We start from the raw sequence: 14,439 nt of genomic DNA, 5'->3' as shown, positions 1-14,439 counted from the left end.
GCAGAGATATAATTGGGGTATGCAAGTGGGGGCCAAATGTTTAATAAATGCAACAAAAAAACTGTAATTTATATTCGTACTTTAGAATGCGCTGAATCAAGATTCTCAAACGATCAAATCTTTTTATTTAAAACAAGGAGTTTAGCTTGCATGAAAATTATAGAAATGGGCTTTAAAGTGACAAACTTGATGCCATAGTACTTCAAATATTACATTATGAAGCTGGACTTGACCTACTACTAATAGGACAGCAAAATAAAAACCACTTGACCCTACTTTTGGTACTGTTTTAAAATATATACTGCATTAAAGCTGCAATGAAAATTCACTTGTATATTCGGAGTAAGTTCCTAGAAAGGTTGTATTATAAAGCCGATTAGTTTAAAGGGATTGAGAGGGAACGTAATCTTAAATAGCTAAAGTTCATAAAATAAAAAATAATAAAAAATTGCTGAACCTTTTTGAGAAAATTATGTAAAAAAGATATGATAAAATTTTCTAACCGACGTTTTAAACAAAAAGAATTATAAAAAAGTGTAGTCCCCAGTTTTAGCTCAAATCCTTGAGTTGTTTATTGAAGAATACACAAAACAATTAAGGTTTTTATTGGTTAATTTTTTTTGGGAGGAAGGAATCCAGATGACCTAGGAGCGTCGTGTGTAAAACAGTAAGTATGCCACACGATCGCCGTGACCAAGTTTACTAAGACTCGGATCAGCGGAAAGTTCGGAGTTTTCAACATCATGAATAGGTACGCGGTGAATGTGTGTATCATCAATCCGAAACCAGCCGCTTTTATCAAGTTGCTGAACATCGACAGTATAATGACCACCAGACGCAGAAGTACCGTGATGATAAACCACTGCATTCAAATCATATTCCGGATGTATGGAACCACGAACAGAAGGGCTGAAAACGTTTTGTGGAATACTCAAGCGAGCAGGATAAGCAATAGGCTTATAATTTTTCTGTGTACCGCCAGATGCTTCGTAAAAGAATCGTTTAAGGTGAAGAATCAAGACAGGAGGAAGTGACTCTATATACATTTGCTTGGTAGCAGTAACATTTCCTTTCGACGAATGCCATTCCGGTAAAATTTCAGGGGCGGTCATATGCTCCAACGCATCGATAACTGAATGTATATCTTCTGCTTGAATGTCGAGTTGCAGAGGTTGAAACGGTTCTAACAAAACAGAATCTCTTGCACTCGGAACCCTTAAGGTAGAGCGCAGCTGACCACCAAAAATTTGGCTTATAGGAGACCTTTCAACAGTAGCAGATCTAGCAATTACTGGCTTTTTATTTTTACCAACTTCGGTCCAGCCACTAGCTTCTACAGAAGATTGATCATCAAAACTATCTAAACCAGACTTGATACCATTTGAAATTTTGATATCAGATTTTGGATTTCTTTCGTCATTTTTTAATAAATAATGTCTACGTTCACGCACGAATTCTTCATGTAATTCGTCAAGAAACAAATTCAAAAACTCCTCAGCATCCTCCTGTTCGCCGGTCTGCAACATTTCAAATCGAGGATTCCCCTTAGTAGCTGAATATACCACTTCTGGCAAAATAGAATCTCCTTGTAAATCAAATTTCTCAGAATATTCTCTAAAATCCCTAGAAAGCATTGTCAACGATTCAATAAGAGGTGTTGTACGTTCAAAATTATACGGAACCATCCGGTTAATTTGCTTAAGTAAATTATAAAATGGAACACAATACATTAGTGCCTGTAAAATAGAGTTCATAAAACATATATTTCCGGTATTTATAAAACCCCGAGGCTGTATAGGACGGGGTGCATCGAGGGATGGAGAATATGTTTCGATCAATTCACCAAGGGATGAATTGAAACTTTTTTTCTCAGACCTGTCAGACGGTACCGGAACAGAATGTGATTTTTTAACAGGAGAGTCTCCTTGAACATGCTTTTTCGCAATTGCAGACCACGATTTAGGCGATTTTTCAGACTCTTTCGTCTTTGATGTGACCAGAGGCATTTGCACCGAAACCGACCAATCTAAATTCTTAGGCGAACGCCTTTTTCTAGCCTTTCGATGAGGAAATTCATGTTCAGAGCATGAGTACCATGGTAGCTAAACGTTAGTATAATCACAATTTTAATAAAACATACCAGTGAATTGATAATAAATTGATTTCGTGACGAATCACTTTCCAAAGACGCGCTGTCCGTTGCAGAGGTCAAATCTCGCATGGAAATACGCACACTCTAGCAAGATTGAACTCTTGTTTACTAATTTGATGGTTGGCTGTCGTTCGCTTTGCTCTTCAAAAGACTGTCCAAAACTTTTTTTAATATACACTATACCTCGTTAATTCTTCGTATTCCACCAAGTGTATTATGGTGATATTCCACTGTAAACACTTGACCGCCTAACTCAAATTCCTAATTATTTTTAGTTGTTCTTTTTTATTATTAATTATTGAATGTCCATGCCCATCTTTAGTTATTTTTAGAGAATACGGTATATTTACATATCTAAGTACCACTATATGTATCTTAAACCACAAAAGTGATACGAAAAGAGAAAAGTAAATAGTAAATTTTAAAATTCGATATTCTGCTGTTGTGTGAACTATATATAGGTCTTGAATATATATTGTCACTCATTTTACGCCGCAGCAAATTCAATCGTTAACCAAGTCTTAATGTGATCATAATTGAAATGATTAATTGTCAAGGAGGTGAAGTAAGATGAACGAGTAAATTAAGTGACTTTTTTAAGTAAGCTGAGCAGTAAAGTACGTAGCAAATTTTAAAAAAGATAAATATAACAATAGTCGTGAATTTTTAATAATGTTAACTATGCTGTTGCTATGCGGTATATCTTTTTGTGTTTCAGCAATGCAGTTTGAATATCTGTTTAACGATACATAGAACTGCGGCAATTTTCTCTTGCGATCTACAATATAGCGGGATGCAGTATATTTTTAACTGACAATGTTTATAGGAAGCTATTAGTATCGATCATCGATACAGCTAGGAACTGTACCTCGTTCCTCAGTTCAACTGTAGCTCTATTAATAATATTTCTATAAGTTGCTATCAACGTTGCATCTATGTAGATAGACGGATAGTTTATCCTCGTGTATCAATAAACGGATCTTAAGTATTTAAACATATGGCATATAGTGATACGCAACATAGTATGTCATAGCGTAGTGTAGTATTGCTTGAAAAAATTTAATGTTCTTTATCTTTCGTAAAAGTTTTTAACAAAACTCAGCGATGTGAATAGTGGAGGTTGGACTGAAAGAATGCCAGTGCCAAAATTTTTCCTCAGCCCAAATAAACGTTTTTGGACTTCATCACATATTTTCCATAAAAGATGGGAAGAAAACAGAAGTCTAAGCAAGGAATTCCCCCAACTTTAGAGGAAAATCATAATTCTTCTCATAAAGTGACAGAAAATGCAAAAAAGAGAAAGCATTCAAAAGAAAAACCACAAAATTCTCGGAAACGCCAATTAGCAGAAGAAAAGAAATCTTTGTTTGAAAATTCGGATTCTGAGAATGAAAAAGATCTTATTGATGCAGACGAATTTGAAGAGGCTGAAACTTTATCAGACTTGGAACATGACGAGGAACCCCAAACATTTGCTGACGAGTTTATCGATGATGAGGCTAAAGAATGTGAAGGGGAGGAAGAAGATTCTGTTTTTGATTCGGATGAAGAGCATGAGGTTAAGCCTATGTTTAGCGATGATTCTGGAGATGAAGAGGATTTGGAACTTGCGAATATGGAAGCCATGTCTCGCAAACTTGATGAGGAAGCGGAATTAGAGGAAAAAGAAGCCGAGGAAGAATTGCATACCAACATACATCCTGAGGCTCCTACTGTTCTTCCACCTATTGATGGTTTTACCGATAGCCAACCAATATCTACTCTTCCACAGGATTTGAGCCAAATTCAATTGCGGATACAGGAAATAGTCCGTGTTTTGAATGATTTTAAAAATTTGTGTGAACCTGGACGCAATCGTTCTGAATATGTTGATCAACTCTTAAATGATATATGTGCGTATTACGGTTATTCTCGCTTTCTTGCTGAGAAGTTATTTGAATTATTTTCAGTTTCTGAGGCTGTTGAGTTTTTTGAGGCAAATGAAATGCCTCGTCCTGTCACAATTCGTACCAATACTTTAAAAACCCAGCGACGAGAATTAGCCCAAGCATTAATTAATCGTGGTGTCAATTTGGAACCAATTGGTAAATGGTCCAAAGTAGGTCTCCAAGTATTCGAATCCCAGGTTCCAATCGGTGCGACACCCGAATATTTAGCTGGTCATTACATCCTGCAAGCTGCATCTTCCTTCTTGCCTGTAATGGCCCTTGCGCCTCAACCAAATGAACGTATCCTTGACATGTCCTCAGCACCTGGTGGTAAAGTCACTTATGTTGCTGCATTACAAAAGAATACTGGAATTATCTTTGCAAATGATTCTAACAAAGCTCGAACAAAGGCTCTTTCCGCTAACATTCATCGTTTAGGTGTACGTAATGCTATTGTATGTAATTACGATGGCCGCAAGTTTCCCAACGAAGTAATTGGCGGTTTTGACCGTGTTCTCCTTGACGCCCCATGTTCGGGTACTGGTGTTATATATAAAGATCAGTCTGTTAAAACTAACAAATCTGAAAGGGATTTTGATACTCTTAGCCATTTACAAAGGCAATTGCTTCTAAGCGCTATTGATTCTGTCAATGCTGACAGCAAAACCGGTGGTTTTATCGTGTATTCTACTTGCAGTATTACTGTTGACGAAGATGAAGCAGTTATTCAATATGCTTTAAAGAAGCGCCCTAATGTTAAGCTAGTGTCCACTGGACTTGAATTTGGACGTGAAGGGTTTACCCGTTTTCGTGAAAAAAGATTTCATCCAAGTCTAAAGTTAACTAGACGTTATTATCCTCATGTTCACAATATAGACGGTTTTTTCGTTGCCAAACTGAAAAAGATTTCTGATAAAATCCCTACTGTAAATGTGGCTGATGATATGAAGGATGGAACAAATAATGATGTTGAAATTGAAAAGAATTCTACTGAAATTGATAATATTACTTTCAATGATGAAGCCGATAAGGAGATTATCGAGCAGAATCGTCGCAAATGGTTGAAGTCTAAAGGTTATAAGGTTGCAAAAAAAAAGGATTAGAATAATTTTGGTTAGGTTGGGATTACACAATAAAAGGTAACTGAACATTGATTCGCGTGTTACTACAACAATTATATTAATAGGTTGTCGTAAAGAGCCGGTCTTTATATTTTTGTATCAATCCATCTGGTTGTCAAATCTCAATTCAGTGGAATATTTTATTATAAAGTATTCTGGAATTTTTAGAATAAACTACATATAAATAATAAGAAAGTGAAGTAAATTTGTGAGTTTACCGGTGTCTCTTTTTAGATGGTCTTTCTTCAAAAGCATCGTGCTTAGCATCTTCTTGACGTGCTTTACGCTCCAATTCATCCCAATCTTCACCACTTTCTTCATCCTCCACTTCGCTTTCACTGTAACCATCCTCTTCACTAGCATCTTCGCTGTACTCCTCAGATTCTTCTTCCTCTTCATCAGAAGGGTCGGCATCAGAAGCTTCATACTCAGAAACCTCTTCGACACTATCATCTCCTTCATCATCACTCGGAGCTCCCAAAAATCCCCATCCTCCTTCTTCAAAGAATGCAATGGGGTCCTCGTTGACAGTTTTCATAATCGTGGTCCAGTTCAAATTAAGAGGACCTTCATAGAAGCATATATCGCATGAATCGAGCCATTCCTTTACATTATCTAATTGCTCCATTGGAATTGTATTGATATGAATCGGAGGGCGGCGGAAGTCTTGAAAGATGAAAACCAAATCAAAATTTTTTAAACCAAATTGTACACGCTCCAAGTGTGCAATTTCAATTTCGTTTAGTGTAATTACAGTAAATGGTGTGTCTGTCAATTGAACTAGGCAATCAGTAGTCGGCTGCAATAAAACATTGGAACGGAAGGGAACACCATTGAATGCAAGTTCGCGAAATGGAATGTCTAATTCAATTCGTCCCTCACTTGCTTCAGCGATTTTTTCAGCAAATGATTTAAATTCGCGATCTAATTGAGCACGACGCCGTCTTTCTTCTTGTTCTTGCTCCAATTCATCTTCATCACCATACATGTATTTCCGCTTCTTGTTTCCAGTTTCGTCAAACTGAATATCAGAAACTTCGCGATAAAATTGCACGTCCTGGGTCTTCCTTTTTCCCACCATGATCGGAGCTTTCAGATGAACATGAATAAGAACGATAAGCTCGCCTTCACATGGCTGGAAAAAGAGATGCTTCATATTAGAAAACAAAAGATCAATGTGGCTATCTGAACGTAATGGCGATTGATACCGAATACCATTTTGGTGTATCTCAATGAATCCAGGCAACCGTTTCCCGTCAATAGCAGGGCGAACGTAAACATCATTTATATGAGCAGGTCTCTTGTTCTTTATTTCAATTAATTTATCTTGCTCAATAACATCAGCAAACTCCTTACGTTCAGTTTCACGCTTGGTAGCTGCTTTCTTCATATCTTGGATGTCCTTGAATACTTGCGACATTCTAGAATTATTTGAACTTCTGAAAGTAAAGCTTCGTATGAATTGGGCATTAGGGTCCTCAAACGGTAACTCATCCTTTTTACCGCCAATCTGGCCAGGACTTACGAAATTTAGTCGTAAATACACAAAATTTCCCTCATCGTTTTTACTAGCATTTTTTAAAGTAGATATATGGAACGGGACAGGCCGACCGAAAATGGGTAAAATAATACTTTGAGCTCGATAATCTACTAGAATACGTAACTCACCAATTGCTTGTGGAAGTTGCGAGTCACGCTTGTACGACTCAAATCGTTTGACAGTGGGTTTTTCGATGCCGCTAGACGGAACAGAACCTTGAGCAAATCGTTGCAATCCCTCAGCCTGTTTTCGCGATGCTAGTTGCTTTTGATGCTCAACACGCCTCTTTTCAGCAGAATCATCCAAGTCTCTGGTTTCACTTCGAGTCTTTCCTTTATGACTTGATATAGTTGCCGTTCCCCGAGTAGGTGGTTTGCGTGGCTTTACGCCGTCTTCAAGAGAAGAATCATCTTCACCAAAGAAGTAGGATATATCACCTTGAGCTTTTGGAGAATCAGTAAATACGATTGGATCACTTCTTGTTATTTGAATTGTGTCAATCAATAAAAGAGCATACTCTTTAGACTGAGAATTTTTAGGATGAGGATTAATCAAATTCCCAAATCCAATGCTAAGATTTAGAGTCATCCCGGCTTGAAGAACGCGTGGGTTTTTGGCATTTACTAAAAGTGAAGATTCGCGAAATTCAATGCCAATGCCGGCACCTAGATTTCTTACAAAATTAGGTTCGAGATCAGGACGTTTAGCACGTATAAGACCCAAAATTTTCGTATATATGTCCCCAATAACAGCGCCATCTCTGCAGTATTCGAACAACTTTTTCTGAAGCGCTACTAAAAAAGAGTAATTTTTCTGTTGTTCGGAATCAGGATCAAATAAATAAGTGCGACCAACATTAGAACAATACGATTTGTAGCGAAACCCTAAAGAGCATAGGACGACGTCCCCATGAAGATTTCTATCATCTGTTATAGCAGAAGGCTTCAAATCATAACTACCCCCCGATTGAATAATGGGAGTATAACACCACTCTAGTTGATCCAAGTCTATGTCTCCTAGTTTCAAAGATTTTGTTTGAAAAAAAGCCTCGTTATCAATAAGGCTTTCCATCTGATCCGAAAACTTAGAGTGAGTTATTTTTTTTCCTTGGTCAATATAAGTCGAAAGTTCATCAACAAAATATTTACTCATAACCGCAACACTAACCCGCGATGCTCCTTTTATATTAGCAAGTTCTTGTTCGTCCTTTATAGCAAGACACTTTGCTAAGCCAAGCGATGCATCCACAAGATTAAATTCTGATTTCACTGGTTCAAAAATTGAGTCCCATTCATTAATGAATTTTCCTTGTGTTTTATCCTTAGGAAATACTCCGACCTTTTTATTGGTGGCTCTAATATACTCTATTATTTTTTCAAAAAGCTTTTTATTTTCCTCAGCATCTTTCGTTCTCTTCAAGATGTTAACGTCAGCTGCAGCCCCCTTGGTTTCAGCCAATTTCGTTAACATATTGGCCTTGTTAACTGATGTAAGGATTGTGATTCGATGCTTTTCAAGAAGTATTAAAGTCGATGGAAATTCATAACCCAAGAGCCATGTATGTAGTGCAGTGGACTTTTGATATGGATTCGTATCATCATGAGCCCCTACTGTTACTAAAATACTGTCGCAGTCTTGAAACAGCGTCTTTCCGTCTTCCTCATTCTTCCAGGAGGTAAGAAGTATGCCCAAGCGTTTATGAAATGTAATTTCGTCTATTTCATATTCAGCCATTTTACCTTTAATTAACGATTTAAGATATATTCACTCTTTAGCGAATAGTTATTTTATCTGAAAGGGCAAAAAGGCTTTTTCTTACAAAATTTCTTAAAATTTTGTAAAAAAGAAACAGGAATTGTTTTATTTTTTTTTTATTGATTGATAGCTTTTTTTGATATCTTGTGGATGGAGGTGGGTAAGTGGTAGTACTTTTGAATGTAGATATATAGGGCTGGGATTTCTGCGACGCGACTCGACTTACGCTGCATGTGTTCTAGCTTGATTATTTGAGCTTGTTAATGTTTATAATAGACCACAAGCATCATAAAAAAATAAAATTTATTTATTTATTTTTTGGTTCTTCAAGAGCAGGATGAATATCACGCTTTGCTGTATATAATCGTAAACGGTTGGACAAGCTTTATAATTTTTGGAGCACGAATACTATACATACATGTCTGAATACGTCTACGTACATATATGAGCTGTAGTAATTTAAAAAATCATTTACCTACGTCAAGCAATCCAAAGACAATAGATATTACTTAATGCTTTAGTTATTGAAAAGTGGCACAAATTCTGGAGCACTCAGCTTTAAACGGATTAAATTGATTTGCTTGGTAAAATGAACTGAGTAGAACAAATTATAAAACTACAACGCAAAACTAGTAAGCCATTTATAAAGATCATTTTTACCCGGTATACCTTTGCTTTAGATGAAACTAATTTTGAAATGCACCATTAAAAATAAGGTATATTAAGTGGTTTGTAACCCTTTTACGCGACTAACCAGTTAAATACCAATTTTATCTTAAAAGTATATACGGTATTATCCCCATGAAATTTTTAAAATGTTTTGTATAGCTGACGAACATCGTATTGAAGTGTTTTTGGCTTAAAGACAAAATTTAGTTTACTAAATCTTCAACCGTTACTGGTGGTAGTTTTAATTATACATGGCTAAATGGATCAGCAACTTTATTGTTAATTTAAATAATCCATAAGGAGCGATATCTTAAGCTTCGGAACAAATAATAGCAAGAAATACGTTTCATATCTGGTTATCATGATATTTTTGTCTTTCCAACCAGTGAAGTCAATAAAAATATAAGTTCTTGGGTCAACACGGAGTAACAAAATATACAAATATCTTAAATATAACTTTGTTGTAAGCCTTATTGGTGATATAGGGTATGGCTTAAAATTCAAAAAACGAATTTACAATTTATTAGAATTTGTTCAATATTTTTTATGAAACTTACCACGAAATACTGGATATAGTAATAATATATAGTAAATGCAAAATATGCGCTGCTATTAAAATCAATTTCTAGTGCTGATCCAGGTAATGCCACATTTCATGAAGAAAACAAAAAAACGAATATCCAGATCCTTATATCATGGATCTCATCCATTTTATGTAGGCAGAAAAACGAACTACTACTACGAAAAATGGGGTTCGGTTATATGAGTCCGTGAAAAAACGGCGCTTACATACACACGAACACTCATGCATATATAAAGAGTATGTTTACAAAACAAATAAAACGTTTTTTGTATCACAAAACCTCAAATTGGGTCTACTTGAGTTAATATCGTCTTTTTTGCGGTATATTTGTTCTCAATCCCTTTTCTTTCTGAGAATCCTTTGCATACCAAATTCGCTATTTGCTGAGGAAAATTTAACACATAAATTCTGCTTTATAACTATATTTAGGACCATTTATTTTACAAAATTTCCAGTCAATATCTATCATGCCGTATAACCCTCTTTATGAATCGCTTTCCAATCAGTTTGATCCTTCGCGGATAGAAACAGTATTGGATCCAATGGGCTATACCATCAAGCGTCGGGCTCTTCCAGTTAGTCTAACCATTGCCGGTTCTGATTGCAGTGGTGGTGCCGGAATTCAAGCTGATTTGAAGACCATGACCAGTTTAGGTGTATATGGTATGAGTGCTATTACTTGTTTAGTTGCTGAGAACGCTGGTGGAGTAGACTCTGTTGAGGAAATGTCTCCTGCCTTCGTAGAATCTCAAATCGATTGTTGCATTCGAGACATACCTTGTCATGTCGTGAAAACAGGTATGCTTGGCAGCCCTGAAATCGTTAAGGCAGTTGCACGTTCTGCCAAGAAATTCAACTTTTCGAAGCTGGTGGTAGACCCCGTGATGGTGGCCACTTCTGGGGATTCTCTCGTTACGAAAGACATTGTTTCAGTTCTTAATGAAGAGCTTCTTCCTTTGACTTACTTAGTCACGCCAAATATTCCTGAAGCTATAGTATTGGCAAAAAATCAGGGATTAGATATATCCAACATAAACTCTGTTTCTGACATGGAAAGGTGTGCCGCCGTAATACATAAGTTGGGCCCAAAACATGTTTTACTAAAAGGTGGTCATATGCCAGTTAATAATTTAGGCCTTAAATCATCGGATGACGAAGATTTGCGAGTAGTCGATATACTATACGATGGAAATAGATTTTATCATTTTTCTTCTTCGTATCTAAAGAAAGGTGAAGTGCATGGAACGGGATGCACATTAAGTTCTGCAATTGCTTCTTTCCTAGCATGGGAACATAGTCTTACTGAGGCTGTTCAATTTGGAATTGATTATGTCCATGGTGCTATAACCCACAGTCCTCCTATTAACAATTGTAGCACAAATATTTTAAATCACATGACTAGACTTCGTATAGTACCTTTTGCACCAGGGCATTTTATTGAATACATACTGAGCCATCCGCAAGTCGTCCCTGCTTGGAAAGAGTATATCAATCATAAATTCACCAACATGCTTGCTAAAGGCACACTTCCTTTACCTGCATTTCAAGATTATCTTAAACAAGATTATCTTTACCTTGTTAACTTTGCTCGTGCTTATTCTTTGAAAGGCTACAAAGAAAACACCTTTCCTAACATTCTCGAAGCAGCGCAAAGTGTAATTCATGTAATTGAAGAAAAAGAGCTGCATGTCTCTATGTGCTCATCATACGGAGTTAGCTTACAGGATTTGAAGAGTTGTGAAGAAAGTCCAGCTTGCACTGCATACTCTCGATATATTTTAGACACCGGTGCCGCTCAGGATGTTGCAGCTTTAGATTTTGTTCAAGCACCTTGTTTAATAGGCTACTATGTAATCGCAGCTCGACTCATGAAAGAACCATTTCGCAATCCCCAGGGCCCCTATCAAAAATGGGTTGACAACTATTTTTGTGAGGATTACTTGAGCGCCGTTCGAAGAGGCTGTCGACAAATAGAGGAGATTGTTTTGAAATTATCACCGGAACGCATTCAAGAATTAATCGAAATCTTTATTCGGGCTACAAAATTCGAGACTCTCTTCTGGGAGACCCCATACTACGAATATGTAACCAAGCAAAATTTAGAGGACAAGGAATTTTCATGAACATTTATTTGGCTTTATAAATCTTCATTAGTTCTGTTTATTTTTATGTATTTACGTTTTTGTCTACAAATACAAGTAGATAGTGAAATTAATATTTTGGTAATATTGAGTGGTATTTTGTATTTAACCGTGTATACCGGGTCGTATTTTACTTCATGCCATAAACGTAAACTTTGATTTTATATAGTTTGTTTTTTTCAAAGGTACAAAGCAGACCTCACTGTAGCTAGAAACTACTCTCGAAATAACCTGAAGTCACTAGCATAGTATTTGGAGTTCTCGGATATATGCGTTATATCTAGGCACTTACGGCTTACGTCTTCACCTTCAACACAGAGGCGACTGGAATAATAATTTGAGTTTCTACATATTGGCGCTTAAAAAACTTTACACAATTGATTACTAGTCCCACTTTGCAAATATTTTCGAATGTTTTTTACGTAACGTGTCTTCGATTTTTCAAAGCTTCCGCAATTCGTTTTGAATGCCTCACAACTTGAGAAAAGTTGCTCTATAATTTAAAAAATCACTCTCATTTATTCGTGCAATTAATTTTCGAATTTTCTTTTATTTTGAGAAATATCTACCACAGTTACGAATTTCGTAGCTTAACTGTTTGAGACCCTATCGAAAGTAGTGCTGTAATTTTTTGGAGATTAAGTATTACATTGACCATGATTTCGACTTGTATCACTGTCGCCGGCTCCGATTGCAGCGGTGGTGCTGGCGTACAAGCCGATTTGAAAGTATTTACAGCACACTCCGTTTATGGAATGAGTGCGGTTACTGCTATTACTTCCCAAAATACGATTGGTGTTAATGGAGTTCACCTTATTCCTGCCTCGTATGTTGAACAACAGATAAGTGCTTGCCTGTTAGATGTTCACTGTGAAGTCATGAAGACTGGAATGCTGTTCAATCAGCAAATTTTAAAAGTTATTGTTGAATCAATAGATAGGTTTAAAATCAAAAAAGTCGTTGTTGATCCCCTTATTGCGACCCGGAAGGGTGCTTTACTAGTCATGCCCGACTACTTAGAACTATTTGTTAAAGAGCTTATTCCGCGAGCAGAAGTGCTTATTCCAAACATAGCAGAAGCCTTAATAATACTGAAGCATATGACTAACGAATTCGTTGAAATTCATCATTTAGAGGACGTTAAAGCCGTGGGTAAAAAGTTAATAAAGGCAGGTTGTAAAAATGTGGTTATACGTTGCGACGATATACCGTTCGCATCTGATTTTTTTTGCTCACGCGAAACAAATATGCCTCCTACTTGGTATTTATATGTCCTTTGTACTAGTGAGGGTGAAGTGTTGCTTCCTCAAAAATGGCTTGCCTCCAAAACGGCTCGTGGCACCAGCTGTGCATTATCTTCAGCAGTAGCTTCCAATCTTGCAATTGGGTTAGACCTTGTAACTGCAACACAGAACGCAGTATCCTACACTCAGCGAGCATTAGAAATGAGCTTTCATCTGGGTCGTGGTGCCAATTCCTTGGATTATGCTTCTGCCTTGACGCGACTTCCTTATGAAAAGGGAGAATTCATCAACTTTGTTCGCTATCATCCTTCTATAACCCCTAAATGGCTAAGCATTGTTAACCATCCATTCGTTGAGCAGTTAAAAGCTGGTACACTTTCTCGTTTGCCTTTCCAAAAGTATTTGGTTCTAAAATATCATATGTTAATTAATAATGCTCAAGCAGCAGGAATGATGGCTTTTTCGTCATCTAGTATTTCTGCTATCGAACACAGTGCTAAAATTATTCAGGCTATTAAGGAAGAAAATGTGACTCATCTTAGAATTTGCGAGCAATACGGTTTATCTGCAAGTCAAATAACAAAGAGCAAACCAGAAATTGTTAAGTCTCATTCTTTGTTCATACACGATACTGCTCAACAGGATGGGCTGCGAGGAATCCAAATTGCTATGCTTCCTTTTGTATTTATGATTCAAGAAGTTGTTTCTCAAATCTCCGCTTCAGATGGTTATCCTTATGTTGCTTGGGTTGAACACTGCAAAGACAAATCAGCTACTTCTCATATTGAGACTCTTTTGGAAAGTTTAGAGACTAATTCTCAAATTATATCTCTTTCCAAAGTACAGCATTTACTTGGCATTTTGGAAAAAAGTTTGGATTTTGAGCGGCTAGTCTTGGACACATCTTCGAGTAACGAATCATCTGTGTTTTAATTGACGCCGTTCTACCTTGCAAAAAAAAAATAATTGAAAATCAATATTTAGGACTTTTGGTTTTTTTTCTATCCATAGAATTGATTGTTTTTAGCTCTTTAGAATAAAGTTTGAACATTTTTATTAGCCTTTGTAATATATGTTTGTATATAGATTATATAAGTAAATAAATAACTTCGTGTTAATTTTCATTTATTTATTTCCTTTTTTTTTTTTAAATTTGTTTTATTTAATGCGACAGTATCAACTATCAAACAACGATTGTTATTGAAGCTTATGAAAATAGTGTTGGATTACCTTAACAGTTAGCCGGGCAGCACTTCTTACTCTTGAGATAGTAATATTATAAAATATCCAAAAATCTCATTTCAAA

General features: G+C 36.4%; 5 protein-coding genes and 8 long non-coding RNA genes across 13 annotated transcripts, besides 1 other annotated feature; 7 read left to right on the top strand and 6 right to left on the bottom strand.

Annotated features, from left to right (window-relative positions):
- The first annotated feature begins 76 nt into the window (after positions 1–76).
- SPOM_SPNCRNA.6229 lies at positions 77–418 on the top strand. Its single transcript, NR_195579.1, has one exon. It is a non-coding gene; the product is annotated as a non-coding RNA (long non-coding RNA).
- ubp3 (ubiquitin hydrolase Ubp3) lies at positions 273–2,285 on the bottom strand. The gene is made up of 2 exons (NM_001022449.3): positions 2,141–2,285; positions 273–2,102 (listed from the first exon to the last, which is right to left on the bottom strand). The coding sequence occupies exons 1-2, from the start codon at positions 2,219–2,221 to the stop codon at positions 645–647; spliced, it is 1,539 nt and encodes a 512-aa protein (NP_596528.1). The 5' UTR covers positions 2,222–2,285; the 3' UTR covers positions 273–644.
- Positions 824–1,040, top strand: SPOM_SPNCRNA.6228. The gene has a single exon (NR_195578.1). It is a non-coding gene; the product is annotated as a non-coding RNA (long non-coding RNA).
- On the top strand, positions 1,155–1,574 carry SPOM_SPNCRNA.6227. The gene has a single exon (NR_195577.1). It is a non-coding gene; the product is annotated as a non-coding RNA (long non-coding RNA).
- A 579-nt stretch (positions 2,286–2,864) lies between the features above and the next one.
- Positions 2,865–3,207: an LONG TERMINAL REPEAT.
- A 102-nt stretch (positions 3,208–3,309) lies between these two features.
- nop2 (RNA methyltransferase Nop2) lies at positions 3,310–8,774 on the top strand. Its single transcript, NM_001022448.3, has one exon. The coding sequence runs from the start codon at positions 3,357–3,359 to the stop codon at positions 5,181–5,183; it is 1,827 nt and encodes a 608-aa protein (NP_596527.1). The 5' UTR covers positions 3,310–3,356; the 3' UTR covers positions 5,184–8,774.
- SPOM_SPNCRNA.6226 lies at positions 3,472–4,651 on the bottom strand. Its single transcript, NR_195576.1, has one exon. It is a non-coding gene; the product is annotated as a non-coding RNA (long non-coding RNA).
- spt16 (histone H2A-H2B chaperone, FACT complex subunit Spt16) lies at positions 5,312–8,654 on the bottom strand. The gene has a single exon (NM_001022447.3). It carries the CDS (start codon positions 8,473–8,475, stop codon positions 5,416–5,418), a length of 3,060 nt encoding a protein of 1,019 aa, NP_596526.1. The 5' UTR covers positions 8,476–8,654; the 3' UTR covers positions 5,312–5,415.
- Positions 8,775–8,822: 48 nt separating the features above from the next.
- Positions 8,823–9,228, top strand: SPOM_SPNCRNA.6225. The gene has a single exon (NR_195575.1). It is a non-coding gene; the product is annotated as a non-coding RNA (long non-coding RNA).
- On the bottom strand, positions 9,109–9,644 carry SPOM_SPNCRNA.427. The gene has a single exon (NR_150818.1). It is a non-coding gene; the product is annotated as a non-coding RNA (long non-coding RNA).
- A 115-nt stretch (positions 9,645–9,759) lies between these two features.
- On the bottom strand, positions 9,760–12,131 carry SPOM_SPNCRNA.1629. Its single transcript, NR_150523.1, has one exon. It is a non-coding gene; the product is annotated as a non-coding RNA (long non-coding RNA).
- thi201 (phosphomethylpyrimidine kinase Thi201) lies at positions 10,010–11,984 on the top strand. The gene has a single exon (NM_001022446.3). It carries the CDS (start codon positions 10,216–10,218, stop codon positions 11,869–11,871), a length of 1,656 nt encoding a protein of 551 aa, NP_596525.1. The 5' UTR covers positions 10,010–10,215; the 3' UTR covers positions 11,872–11,984.
- Positions 12,132–12,194: 63 nt separating the features above from the next.
- On the top strand, positions 12,195–14,264 carry thi20 (phosphomethylpyrimidine kinase Thi20). Its single transcript, NM_001022445.3, has one exon. The coding sequence runs from the start codon at positions 12,546–12,548 to the stop codon at positions 14,064–14,066; it is 1,521 nt and encodes a 506-aa protein (NP_596524.1). The 5' UTR covers positions 12,195–12,545; the 3' UTR covers positions 14,067–14,264.
- SPOM_SPNCRNA.6224 lies at positions 12,453–14,122 on the bottom strand. The gene has a single exon (NR_195574.1). It is a non-coding gene; the product is annotated as a non-coding RNA (long non-coding RNA).
- Positions 14,265–14,439: the final 175 nt, after the last annotated feature.

This window comes from Schizosaccharomyces pombe, assembly GCF_000002945.2.
Source record: "Schizosaccharomyces pombe strain 972h- genome assembly, chromosome: II".
Classification (NCBI taxonomy): Eukaryota; Fungi; Ascomycota; class Schizosaccharomycetes; order Schizosaccharomycetales; family Schizosaccharomycetaceae; genus Schizosaccharomyces; species Schizosaccharomyces pombe.
The sequence above is the reverse complement of the archived record's forward strand: the minus strand, read 5'-3'. Positions and strand labels throughout refer to the sequence as shown.